This window comes from Thrips palmi, unplaced genomic scaffold, assembly GCF_012932325.1.
Source record: "Thrips palmi isolate BJ-2018 unplaced genomic scaffold, TpBJ-2018v1 HiC_scaffold_7, whole genome shotgun sequence".
Lineage (NCBI taxonomy): Eukaryota > Metazoa > Arthropoda > Insecta > Thysanoptera > Thripidae > Thrips > Thrips palmi.
The window spans coordinates 5,315,896-5,329,674 of NW_023144634.1; the positions used below are offsets into that span (position 1 = coordinate 5,315,896).

At 60.0% G+C, this 13,779-nt stretch overlaps 2 protein-coding genes across 2 annotated transcripts in view; both read left to right on the top strand.

Moving 5' to 3' along the window:
- Nucleotides 1-13,779, top strand: part of LOC117652469 (neurobeachin-like protein 1) — a 203,738-nt gene that overhangs the window by 112,297 nt on the left and 77,662 nt on the right. The window lies entirely within an intron of this gene.
- On the top strand, nucleotides 12,080-13,073 carry LOC117652479 (cuticle protein 21-like). Its single transcript, XM_034397428.1, has 2 exons — nucleotides 12,080-12,172; nucleotides 12,259-13,073. The coding sequence occupies exons 1-2, from the start codon at nucleotides 12,161-12,163 to the stop codon at nucleotides 12,949-12,951; spliced, it is 705 nt and encodes a 234-aa protein (XP_034253319.1). The 5' UTR covers nucleotides 12,080-12,160; the 3' UTR covers nucleotides 12,952-13,073.

The following is a 13,779-nucleotide window of genomic DNA, read 5'->3' on the forward strand; positions in this document are numbered from 1 at the left end:
TCAGCGAGCTGGATGAGAATGTTTGTGGCCGCCTGGCCCGGCTGGCCGGGGTGGCGGGCTGCCCACAGCATGTGACTCCGATGGATCTGGCTCTCGCGCCCTTGGCGTTTTTCTCGTCATCGTGACAGGACCTCTGTCTGTGTCTGGCCAGCAGGCTCAACAGTGCTTTTGTCGCTCTGTCTCTCTCGCACTCCCGGGTCGTTCCGTAGGGGTGCGAGAGAGACAGAGCTACAGAATCAGACTCCTGATCGACACGAGATGCGGTGCACACTGGTAACTCGGCCCCGCTCGCGAGCAGATACGCGACTCTGGTGGGTCCGGGCTGTGTGAGTGATGGCTCTTTGTGCCGGGCGAATCAAGAGTAGGGTTTGACAAAGTGGAACAAAAAGTTTGAAAAAAAGAGGGGCAGCAGGGATAAAGCGTTCCTGTCACGTCCGAGCGCGGGGAAGTCCGGCTCTGATTTTCGTCCTGTCGATTACCGTTGGTAAGCTGTGCAAATTGAAAACAGCAAATCAGCCAAGTTAATCGTAAAAAAGGAACAAAATTGGAGAAAGAATGATAATGAGTCCATTACGGTTCGGGCTTCTGCGTGTGCGTGCATGCGTGCGTCTGTGGCAGTGTGTGCGAAATAGCGGTGCCCCTGTCAGTGGTGGCACTGGCCGCGAATTCGGACCGTGGCTGCGCTGAGCGAGGCGCTGAGTGAATGCGCCGAGTGGGATGCATGACCCTCGTCTCGCCGCGGCGCTCGCCGGGCCGCCTGGTCCAATCCCGGTGCGTTTGTCTGGCACGCCGCTCGGGACGTGTGGGCGGTGCACGCTAAAAAGGTGCCCAAGTATTTCGACCGAATGTGGGCTTGCATTTCTGTCCCCCCGTCAGAGGGCTTCGATTTTCCGTCCCCCTGCCGCCTGCCGCATGCCGGGGGGCTTGGATTTCTGGCCTTGAGACCGCGTGCGGCCCGTGCGGCCCGTGCGCGGTACGGGCATCGACGTCGTGAAGTTTGTTCTGATGCCGGCGCCGCGTTGGTACGCGTTGGTCGTTGCGCAACCGCCTGACTGAGTGATCTAAATGAGCGTCGGCACTCGGTGCCCCTCCCGGCAAGCCTCCCGGGGCGCGGATCTCTTATCACCGGCCGCCCCACAGTAGGCCAGAAGACTAGTGGAGGCGGCCAGAATTCTAGACGCTTTGAGCTCCAGAGTCGCTAAATGGGACTCGAACCGAACGTGTGACCCCACCAATGGATTCCTCTTCGAACGAGGAGTCCATTAGTGGGGTCACACGTTTGGTTCGAGTCCTGTTTAGCGACTTTGGAGATCTAAAACGCGTCTAGAGGTTTGGCCGCCTCCGCTGGTCTTCTTGCCCACTGTGCACCCCCACCCCGACGCCACCGGCACGCGGTGACTGCGCCGTCGACAAATATGCCCAAATCATGGTCCCCACTCGCTCTCTCACTCGCACGCCGCGGCACGCCGGCGGTGGAGGGGCAGGACCCGCCAGGCTGGAGGAAGAAGGGGAATGGCTCTCCTCTCCAGGCCCGCCGGCCTGCCTCCAGGCGGCTCCAGGCGCCACCATGCTTCGTGCGAGGGGTGCTTCTGTGCGAGCGCCTGGAAGGTAGGCAGTCGGTCGGAGTCCCACGACACCCGTGTACAGCGTGGCTGCCTATCTCCATTTCCACAGGCGCTCGCCGCGACCGCAACGCGTTTTTTTTCCTCGCTTCTCGCCGAGTCGGAATAAGTGCACGCGCCTATCATCATTGTCAGGAACGACGCCCATTGTACGAATGGCGCCCGGCGTATGCACTCGGTGTTGTGTGTGTGTGTGTGTGTGTGTGTGTGTGTGTGTGTGTGTGTGTGTGTGTGTGTGTGTGTGTGTCCAGACGGCGTGCGCGCGCTCGAGATGGCCCCTGGGGCTACCACTCCGCCCAGCCCTGCTCGGCTGCGGACTGATTCCGAGAGCCGTCGTTTTCGTCGCTCTGTCTCTGTCTCGCTCGCGCGTACGTGGTGCCCGCCTTTGAGTGCGAGAGAGACGGAGCGCCGAAAATGACTTTCGGAACGCAGCCGGCCGGCCCTTCCCTTTGGTTTCCCTTGAGCCGTCTGGTCCGCTCGGCTCCGCTCTGGCATGTGTCTTACAGCGCGGTGGCCTTCAGCTCCTTGAAATAATCGTCCGGCCCATGGGTGCGGGTTTCACGGTAAAATAATCGCGTAAATGCATACGCGTGTAAAAAAAGCGCGCAAGGACGCGTTTTCCTGCCGATGCGTCCGGCCAGGGATTCCTCGTGGAAACGCGAAGGCCGCTGGGCGGCGCTGGGATGGCTAGGCGAGGCACAGTGGGCCGGAAGACCGGCGCAGACGCGATTTGAGCTCCAGAGTCGCTAAACAGGACTCGAACCGAACGTGTGACCCCACCAATGACTTGCTCTCCGCACGAGGAATCTATTGATGGGGTCACTCGTTTGGTTCGAGTATCCCATTTAGCGACTGTGGACTCAAAACGCGTCTAGAGTTTTGGCCGCCTGCGCCGGTCTTCTGGCCCACTGTGCGAGGTGCTTGGAAACGCCACCTTTCGACGCCTGCCCCGGACCGCTCGGACCGCCGCGGCGCAGCGCCCGCGGGCAGCGATTAAGCCATTACTTTTGGGCGTTGCTGGGCAGCACCGCGCTGTCTCTCTCGCTCTCGCTGGGCGCGCCGCGTGGGTGCGAGAGAGACCGACTGACTTGCTACTAGGCGGCGCGGCTGGGCGGCTGGGCCCGGCGCGGCCTCGCCCGCCGCACGTGGACATGTGTTCCGATATAGTTTTGACGGTTTTGCCGGCTGCACGTGGAATGCCAACCTTGGCCGGGCCGCTGGGATCCGGGCCGCGCGGCGGGGCTTCCGGACGGGGTCCACGATGACGCCCCGGAGTCCCGGCGACGAGCTTGGAGCCTCGGCAACGAGCGTGCACGGTTATCGATGAAGAGCTTTGGGTTCCTTCCAACCAACACTCCTCGAGTGAAATTCGACCCTTCCAGCCATGGAAGATTTTTCGCACATAGTTTTGCTCTTGGCGTGGAGTCCGTTGTCACCGGGGCCACGCCCAGCAGCAACGCCCCGCCCGTTCATCCAGCCGTCGCTAGTCCTCTTCCTTTTTCTGGAGTTGGGCTGGAATCGGCTGGAATATGTGGCGCTCGCAAATAACCCAAAGGCATAAACCAAGAGCGAGGCCGGCCGCGAAACGACTAATATCAGCGTTCGTTTTGTTTAAGTTTAATTGGCTTCGGTTGTGGGCGAGGGCGTGGCAACGGGTGCGACGTCCTCGGCGTGGACAGTGTCTCTTCGTCTGTCTCGCTCGCACTCATGGGGCGCCCCGAAGGTGTGCGAGAGAGACAAAGCGGCGAAGGCACCGGCGGCCTGCTTGGAGGTGTGCCTCGCCGGGCTCTTAGCCGGCATTACCGCCTTACTTATTCATCGTGCGGTGCGGTGCCCTCCACCTCAACGGTTCTCTCCCCCTCCCCCTCTCTCTTCTCCTCTGCCCAAATAAAAGCAAAGACTCTGCTCTGTGTGCCGGTGCGCGCACCATGCCGGTGCCCGGACCGGCCGACCGGCCCCCCGAAAGTGGGTAATAAGAGTGTCATGTGAAATTCGCATCGATCATAGTTGATTCTATTAGGTCAGACGCGGGCAATCGGGTTGGACCACCGTCAAATTCAAACAAGCACACACTGCAAAAAAAAAAACAAGAAAAATATGCTGCCAAAAACGCTTTGCAAAAGAAAATAATATTAAAAAATGCAAAAAAAAATGTTGACAAAAAACACTTTGTAAAGAAACATGTTGCAAAATTTAATGTTGCCAAAAGTCTTGCAAAAAAAAGTGTTGGCCCCCACACACTTGCCTTTGGCTAGCAGTGTGGCGCGTGTCCAAAGCCCACGACTCTTTTCGCCGCCGTATGTAAAAAGGCGCTGCTCCTGACGAAATCTTAACTCGATCGGACTTGCCCGCATTTATATACGACCGTTTCTTTTCCCCTGGCCACCGGCTCACTCTGGGCGGATAATAGGACAGGCGTCTGTCACACACACACACACACACACACCACACACACACACACACACACACACACACACACACGTGCCGTTAGCCGGGCGAATTATGCCCGCTCTGAAAAGGGCCCGCGAGCTCCACCCTTCTCTCTGTTGACTCACGCGCGCCGCGTGGATACAGTATAAGTTTTGCAATAATTCTCGGCGCCTCATGCGCGTGCGACCTGTCGTCGCCGCCACCCGGGAATGAAAATTGTGGCGGCACTGTGTAAGGACGGACGACTCCGGCGCGCCATGGCCACCGCCGTTTCGGCCGCACTGCCTGGCGGCCCACTGGCTCACTGCGTCGTGCTGGCCCAGCGTCTCTCTCAGACAGGCCGCTTGAATGCGAGCGGGCGGGGCGTCGCGGCCTCAGCCGAAACGGCGACGATTACCGCGGGGACAGGTGCAGCGAGCTGGTTCCGCTGTCTCTCTCGCACCCATACGGGGCTCTGCGTGAGTGCGAGAGAGACGACTCTCGGAATGAGCCTGCGGTGGTGGTGAGCGGCCGCAGAGCGGGCCTCAACCCCCAGGCGCTCTCGCCGGCCGACTGCACGCGGACTGTGGTGCGCTGGGCAAGGAGGCTCGCTGCACCAAACAACGACAAAGACGGGATGCTGGCGAGTCGGTGCCCCGCGCCTGACTGCCAGTGAGTCCGCGTTTGAGGCTCGCGCGCGCGGAAACCTCGCGGCCAAGGCGCGCATCTGGTGCGGCGTGCGTTGCGCCACCCAGATGGATTTGGTTCCACCGCGTTCCACGTGCGCCACACCTGTTTTTTGACGCGCAACTTGCTTCACGTGAGGACAGGCCGGAGAATGCCTGTTGTCTTTGTTCGTCCTTCGGCCAGGGCCTCGCGGAGGGCGCCGGGCCGTGTGTGTCCTCGAAGGACGCCAAGGACGCGAAGGCGGCCCGGCCGGCCGGCCGTTTTGGTCTTGTCGGCTCGCGTCGGGTAATTCCATTGTTATCGCCGGTAATCCGGCTCGTTATTTATTAGATCGGATTTCTGGACCGCATTATATTCAAGTCCCGCCCGCGTCCCCACTGTTAAAAAAAAGTTAAGTCGTCGAATACTAGAGTGAAACAAATCAGCCTGAGTCCTTCCGACTTTATCTTAGGGGATAATTCAGAACAAAAATGACATCGTTAACGAAAATTAACCGAATTTTAGTCGATTTGACGCCTTTTCAATTGCGTATTTTGTCTGAGGTCACAAGTTTCACAGCATCACGGAAAAATAAAAATAACAAGCTTGAAAAGATTTTTGGAGTATTTTACACCCGGAGCTGCAGCGAGCAAGGCGTCGCGTCGTCCGCCAAGGCTGCAGCGGACTGAAGCGAATCCCAATCTCACCGTGGCATTGCACTCGTCACTCGCGCTCTCGTTCCATCACGCCCACCACGCCCCAGACGCGGAGTCTCTGCTCGTGCGTGGCTCGACGCCGCCGAGGTGGCCGCTTCCCCGCAGGGCCGGCCGCCGCCGCCTCCGCACGCAGGACTTTACTGCTAATTGCTGATTCGTGGTGGACAAAAATGATTCGGTCGCAACATGTCGGTAGCCGGGCCCTGTGTGTGTGCGTGTGTGTGTGTTCGTGCCTGCGTTCCCCACCGTGCTGCGTCAAGGAACGGGGGGTCACGTTCTCGTTCCGACAGGGGGGCGGTGGTGGGGGAGGCGGCCGGGGGGGGGGGGGGGGGGGGGGGGGTTGGCGATGGCGCGCCGCGAAGGCGGGCCTCTGCACCGACGCGAGCGGCAGTTGGGCTGCCTACCCCGCCCGGCGGCCAGTTTTGGCCCCTCGGCCACGTCGCTCGCCGAGGCCGGCCACACTTCGCAGCGCGGAGATGACTCCCAGCGGCAGAGACTAATGCTTCTGTGACGAATTCCCGCGTGGGCGACGGACTTTGCTTCGTGACGTGGTGGGGCTCTTCTGCCAGCCCTGCGTTGAGGTCTCCGCGACAGTGTGCCTCTGTTGGCGTCGCTTGGCAGCTGCCACCGATTTGTGGGGTACAGTGCGAAAAGATATATTCGTGAATGCGGAATGGATCAAAGAAGGTTGTACAACCGGTAATGCAGTGTAGGAGAGAAAAGGGCTGGAAGGGGGTGGGGTCTGGCGGCCTCACGTCTCATTGTGTTGAGCGGCTTGCGCCGTTCCGGGTTTGTGACAGCGCCACTTCGACGTGTGGCAATGCGGGACGGACGAGTGTCTCCAGACTAGCCCGCCGCGGATTGAAATATTTAGGGCTAAAAGTCGGCGCCGCGTAGATGGACGACAAGCGGAGCGCTCCGCCAGCCAGCGGCCAACCCTCCGCGACGTTCGCGACGCGTCGTCGGCTGCCCCTTTTTGCCCGCAGCCGCGCGAAATGTCATCAGGCCAGCCGGCGCACGGCGGCACATACCGTCGCGGTGCACTTGTTCGCCTCCGTGTGCTTTTAATCGGCGGGCGTGTCGTAAGCGGAGCGGAATCTGCCGCGGCGGTTTATTTTGACAATTTGACCTGCTTGACCGGGAAACAATAACAACACCACCACCATCACCACCACCACCACCATCATCATCATCATCATCATCATCATCATCATCATCATCATCAAATAACACAAAAACAACAACAAGAAATTGTGCACCCAAATGGTGCTGCCAGAGTGCGACTCCGGAAGAGCGATCCAAAAACGATTGTCAAAGCCCGTCGGTGTGTAGCAATTGAAAACAAGTGAAGTGGTAATAGAGCGCGCGCACCGCGTCATGGGCGGGCGAACCTGTTTTCGACGGGGCGGCCCACAGGCCCACCCCTCGAGTGCGAGAGAGAGGCCACATATTAATCGGCAGCTTGATGTGCGCGATAAATCTGCGAGTGTCTCTGCGCGCCGGGCCGCCACCCCGCCACCGCCCCGGCCGCTGCGTTTCGCAATATGGTAATGGAGCGACAATGGCGGCTCTAGTTTTGGCAGCTGCTCCCTCTAATGCTTCGCTTAATTTTGATAACTTTTTTGTGTATGTTTCGACACAACTTGAAGGATATTTTGGCAGTGCGTTATATTTTTTTTCAAGTCTTTGTGGTGCGTTGTCGTTGCGGGGCTGCCACTCCGGCCTGCCCCGCGAGGCTTCCTCCTTGTCGGAACCTTTTCGAACGGACATTCCTGCGCTGGCCCCATATCGCCGCGTTGACCCGCCCCGCGCCACGCCCGCGCCACGCGCCGGGCGGGTCGGGCCACCTGCGGGATAGACGGAGAGCGGTCTAGCTGACGAAGACAGAAAGGTCTCGGTGCCTTCCTCGCAGGGCGGTGCAGGGCGTTGCAGCGCTGCACTTATATATAGCGCCGCGCCGTGCGCCGCGCGCCGTAGTGCTGCAGCGGCCTGCAGCTCGCCATGGACCCCAAGGTACAGTACCGCGCCGCAGTGCGCAGTGGGCCAGAAGACCGGTGGAGACGGTCAAAATCGCGGACGTGTTTTAAGCTCCAGAGTCGCTAAATGCAACTCAAATCGGTCGTGTGACCCGTCCAACGGACCGCTCTCCGAACGAGGAGTCTATTGGTGGGGTCACAAGTCTGGTTTGACTCCTGTTGAGCGAGAGGTGTTAAAACCACCTGCGCCGGTCTTCTGGCCCAGTGCAGTGTTGGAGCCAGGGCCACGTCGAGTTCGATGCGACTTTGCCGGCAGATCGTCCTTGTGCTGCTGCTGGCCGTGGCCGGCCGCCTCTCGGCCCTGTCCGTGCGCGGCCCCACCACCGTGCCGACGCCCGCCGCCAACGCCCCCGCCGCCGACAAGGCCGTCTCGGCCAACAAGGAGCAGAACACCCTGCAGGACGAGGACGACGAGGAGGATGACGACGACGACAAGGGTGCCGACAAGAACAACGACGACCCCAAGAAGGAGCCGCAGCAGTTTGGCTTCGGGTACGCGGCGCAGGACAAGAAGCAGCCGACTGAGCGCCGCCCGACGCAGAGCCCGCTCCAAGGCCCGCTGCAAGGCCCTGCCAACGGCGTGGTGCTGGGCAGCTACTCGCTGGTGGACCCCGACGGCAGCCACCGCACGGTGCAGTACTCGGCCGACCCGGTGCACGGCTTCACCGCCGTGGTGCGTCGCGACGCCGGGCCCGGCGTCGGCGCCGCCCTGTTCGTCAAGGCGCCGCCGGGGCTGGGCCCCTTCGACCCCGGCGTGTCCTACTCGTCGGCCCCCGCGCCGCTGCTCCGCCTGTCCGCGCCGGCGGTGCTGTTCGTGCGGCCGCCGCAGCAGCTCGTCTTCCAGAGCGCGCCGACGGCCGTGCCGCCTCCACCGCCACCTCTAGTCCAGGTGGTGCCGCCGGCGCCGCAGCGACAGGTGCTCGTCGAGTCCAGCACGCCGGGGCCGATCTCGGCGCGGTTCGTGTCCGTCGACGTGCACCGGCCGCGCTCCGAGGACGTGGTGAACATCGGCGGCGACGGGTCGTCCTCGCGGAAGGCTTCGTCGTCGGGCAGCAGAGTCCGCCTGCAGGGACCGCACCTGCTCGTCAGCGCCCAGCCGCTGCCCCTGCTGACGCTCGCGCCGACGCCGACTGGCGTCCCCAGCGTCGCGGCGCCCCAGGCCCCGGCGTCGTTCCTGTTCTTCGGGCAGCAGCAGTACAGTCAGCAGCCGTACAGTCAGCAGCAGCAGTACAGTCAGCAGCAGCAGTACAGTCAGCAGCAGCAGTTCAGTCAGCAGCAGCAGTACAGCCAGCAACAGCAGTACAGTCAGCAGCAGCAAGCGCTGCGCGCACCGCAGGGCCCCACCGTGTTCTCCCTGCTGCCCTACCAGGCGGCCTCCCAGGACGGCGTCGACCAGCAGTCCGCCATCAGGTTCCCCCACCCGGACCCGCCCGTGCACTTCGCCACCGGCCCGGGCTACACCAGCGCCGTGTTCACCGCCTTCTCCAACCCCTTCGTCAGCTACGCCTACTAGGGGAGCAGCCACCTGTACATTTATCATGACAGTTCAAAAATGTAGATCGATTCCCCCTTTTGTTGTCTGTGATCTGGATGGATGGATGGAGCAGCACAATCTTGGCAGTTTTGTTTTTTCAATTTCTACTCCTCCTCACTTTCAATTCGACCGAAGACGCACTCTGGAGCGAAAAGCCACCTGATTGTGCCGGACGGAACACCTCGCTGTTACCCGGGACAAAAAAAAACACAAATAAAAAGAACTCGCACGGCGTTTGTTTGTTTTCTCGGCCCACTGCCCCGTTCCCCGTAAAGAGAACAAAAAGATGCGAAAGGACACGGTCTAACGAAGCAGCAGCGCAACCCGTGATCAGGCCGGCCTGCAGTGCCTGCACTGGCCGGCGTCCGGCAATGCCGGCCAATGCCGGCCAATGCGCATCGTTTTACTCGTTTTGGCCGGACGCGGCGACGCTGTGCCGTGATGGCCGCGCTGGCTGCGCCCGCCGCGCCGAGGACGGCAAGAATCCCATTGAAATTGTTCGCCTTATTGCCTTGGTTCCTATTCGGACCGGCCAGTGCGCTTGCGCTCCGCAGTTTGATCTTAAACAGTGGCTTTCATCGTTGCACAGTGGGCCAGAAGACCGGTGGAGGCGGCCAATGGGACTCGAACGAAGCGTGTGACCCCACCATTGGATAGCTCTCCGAACGAGGAATCCATTGGTGGGGTCACACGTTCGGTTCGAGTCCCATTTAGCGACTCTGGAGCTGAAAACGTGTCTGGAGCTTTGGCCGCCTCCACCGGTCTTCTGGCCCACTGTGCGTTGTGTCCCTACCGGGCGCCCCGCGAACGAGAGAACGGGCTCGTCAGTCCGCATGCGAGCCGAAATGATGAAGCTGTTGCCGAGATGCTCCCACCGCCCAGACCGGCGCGGCCGAGGCACAGCGTGCTCGCGCGTCGCTCGCGCAAAATTGCAACGCTTTCGTAATGACCGGGTCGTTGGTTTGGCGTGTCCGTCGGCGCGAATTTTGAAGTGGCGAGCCAGAAGAACGACCAAGCCTTATTATAGCTGTCGTCTCGTTTCAAAGGACGTTTGCTTTCCTGCGAGCGAAACCCGGAGTGCAGGTGCAAGACGCGGGGGGCGTTCGCGCGCGGGGCGTGGCGGGGCGGGGGGCGGGGCGGGGCGGGGCGGGGCGGGCGGGGCGGGGCGCGGCCGGACGATCCAGTTCCACTCGGCCTTGCGAGCGTCCTCGGCGGTGGCCCTGTCCACCCCAGTCCCTCAACCCCGGCGTCACTCACAAGGGCTCGTCAGTAAGCAACTCGCCAAGTCGGCCCGTGGAGTACACTGCAAACGAGGCGCCCAGCAAGAAATTCGCCACACTCACCCTTGTCACATCCGTCTCGACGCGTTTGTTTCTTCTTAACGTTGTTGCTTACATGAGCCTGTAGCGGAGGACCGACGGTGTGGGTCCAAATTAAGAGTGCAATTTTGTCGTGTTTTGCACGGACGGTTGGCGGGGGCGGTTCGCCCGGGGCCTCCCTTGTTGCACCTGGCTGCCAAAAGCGATATGATATGGCGCTTTGATAGGGATCGCCCCAGTCTGCCCCGCCCCGCCCCGCCCCGCCCCGCCTCGGCGCCAAACCCGTCCGGCTGGGCCGCCCCGCCCCGAATTCGCAGCGTGGCACGGCACGGCGCGGCGGCACGCGCACGGATCAACAACTCAACTCCAGTCAATGGTTGTTGCGGTGCATTCGCGACACGCACTCCCCGCCTGACCTTGAATGACGCTGCCGGCCGGGCGGTGCAGCCAAACGCTACTCTGATAATCTGCAGAGTGTTTCGGGCATGGAAGGCCGCAGCACGTTTCGTTCAGCTTTGCCAAAAAAAAAATATAATTCTGGCCTGTTTCCTCTGTGGGCGTACGTCACTGCACCGGACAGCCGTGGTTCTTCACCCTGCAGTGCTAGCCTCGGAGACGGCGTTGAGGACACATGTCGCACAACCGAAATGGAAACTTGCCCCGGCGGGGAATCCGTCTGACGGGCAGCACCTGAAGCCCGCGCGCAGGCCGGCCGGCCGCAGGGTGTGGGCCGTGCGCCCGGCCGGGCCTGTGTGGACAGCGCGTGAAAAACGGAACCGCGCGGCGACCTTGAAATGGGAGCTGCTTAATAAATTGCCCCTTCGAAGCGCAAAGCCACGCAAAGCCCCCCGGAATGCTGGCCGGCCGGGCGTCGGCGAAACCGCACTGACATTGACCTTGCATCGGAACGCACATCCTGCACCGCCCTGTGTAACAGAAAGGCAGACCGCAGAAAGGCTTCCCTTTGTTGGTCCCTGCGCGTGGTCGGCCCCTGTCCGACCCACCGATCTCTGCGGGCAATCCAAGTCCACACTGCCCCCTCTGGCCCTCTCGAAACTAACTCGGACTGAATGGTTCCGCACAATCAAAGTTGTGGCTACCGCACTGCATTATTACGAGGAAAACACTCACACACGCGCACACAGCAGCCTGCGCGACTGCTGCATGCATCCAAATTTATTTTACAATATGATAACACGCTGCGAGGCCTTGCGCGCTCGGCCGCCGGGCAACTGGTCCGTGCATGGCGCGCGATACTCCATCTTCTCTCTTAATCACGAGATAAAAATAAAAGGCGGCAACACGGCCCAGCGTGCGGTGCGCTTAGAGTGTACTCGTGGGTGTGGTTTGGCGGGCCGTCCTTGTCTGTCTCGCGGTACTGCGCGCCGAGTGCGACGAGGACTGGACCTGTTTGGGTCCTTTGTTGTCACTGTGGGCCGACCAGTTGGTGGCGATTCTATAACTGCTCTCAGCGAAACGTGGCTCTAATTGAATTCGCCGAATCGGGTTTTAAGGCCTACGCTGTTTCCGCCTCTGTGACCAAAAGCTTACTATAATTGTCCAGAGCGAGATGAAGCCTCTTTGCCCGAATAGTCTTCGCCACGTTCTTGAACGGATCCATGTGTCGCCCAACTCGCAAGTCACGCAGCGGAATTTCTCAGGCAGCCCTCACTTGTTCGGGAGTGGGTCCGGTCTGTTCCACCCCCGGCGGCTGGAGTGGGGGCAAGCCGGGTGGGGGCCGGCGGCACGGACTCGGTGCATGCGAGGGGCTTCACTCCCCCTCACATCCCCGGTATAAAAGCTGACGGTGCCGTTTGCAGAGGCACCAGTTCCGATCCTCTCAGCGAACACAGCAGACATGGCATTCAAGGTAAGCGCACGTTGCTTTGGAATCAAGTGTCGTTGTGATGAGATCAAAGTTGGGACCTTTTCATGATTGCTTGTCTGTGCTCGCAGTACGTCATCCTCGCCGCCCTGGTGGCCGTGGCCCAGGCCGGTCTCCTCCCTGCCGCTCCCCTGGCCTACTCATCCCCCGTCCTGGCCAAGACCGTCGTCGACACCGACTTCGACCCCAACCCTAGCTACAGCTACGCCTACGATGTCCAGGACGCCATCACCGGCGACTCCAAGAACCAGCAGGAATCCCGCCAGGGTGATGTCGTCCAGGGCCAGTACTCCCTGAACGAGGCTGACGGCACCCGCCGCATCGTCGACTACACCGCCGACCCCGTCAACGGCTTCAACGCCGTCGTCCGCAAGGAGCCCCTCGTCCACGCCGCCCCCGTCGTCGCCAAGGCCATCGCCCCCGCTCCCCTGGCCTACTCTGCGCCCCTGAGCTACGCCGCCCCCATCGCCAAGACCATCGCCCCTGCTCCCCTGGCTTACTCTGCCCCCCTGAGCTACGCCGCTCCCCTGAGCTACGCCGCCCCCATCACCAAGACCATCGCCCCCGCCCCCATTGCCTACTCCGCCCCCATCGCCCACGCCGCTCCCCTGGCCTACTCTGCCCCCCTGAGCTACGCCGCCCCCATCGCCAAGACCATCGCCCCCGCCCCCCTCGCCTACTCCGCCCCCATCGCCCACGCCGCCCCCATCGGCTTCGCTGCCCACACTACCTTCTCCACCCCCTACGCGGCGTACGCGTACTAAATGATTATGAACTGATTTGTGTAAATGCCGCAGCAACATCCAGCAACACCTGTAAAGACTGTAAAGATTGTAAAGACTGAAGCTTTCACCACGAGGATTTTGGAATAAATTATTTAAAACAATTCTCTTGCATACCTCCTTTTCCTGATTGATAAGTATAAACCCTTTTGAACAATATCTGAACGAATGACCCAAAATCGGTAAGAAAACTTTCACCGGATGTCTAGAATCCTGCTCAATAAGGCATGATAAAGTAGGTCTAAATCATGTGACTATTTTTGATTTCCTTTGAACTCTTTCAACTGAGAGTACTTCTGCTCATTCAAACACTCTAAACAAACAGTTCAGAACATGACCGCAGCCCTTTTATAAGCAGTGACTAGCACTGCAATGAAAACATAGCACATATCGAATGTTTGACTATCGGGTGCTACCGTGCTTCAATGGCTTTAAGAATGTCGGATCAAATTTAGTGTTGCCCTGTTCAAAGACAACACTAGCAAGAAAAGTGGTTGTGTCAAAATGGTTTCAAACTAAGGTAGGTGCTGATTCTCGAGCAACCGAACACTAGCAATAAAAGTGGCTGTGTCACAATGGTTTCAAACTAACGTAGGTGCTGATTCTCGAGCAATTAAACATACCAACTTTTGCCCCAAGACATTTCATTGTTAGTTTCTATTTAAAAATGTATTGCCGTTCTATGGAACAGCCAGTCAAATGTCCTTTCCATTGTAAGTTTGAATAAGCGCCTTTTCGTGGAGGAAGTATCCTCCGTTTCTGACGTCAATGTTGTACTGTTAAATAAATTAGAAAAACATGCGTTGAGGC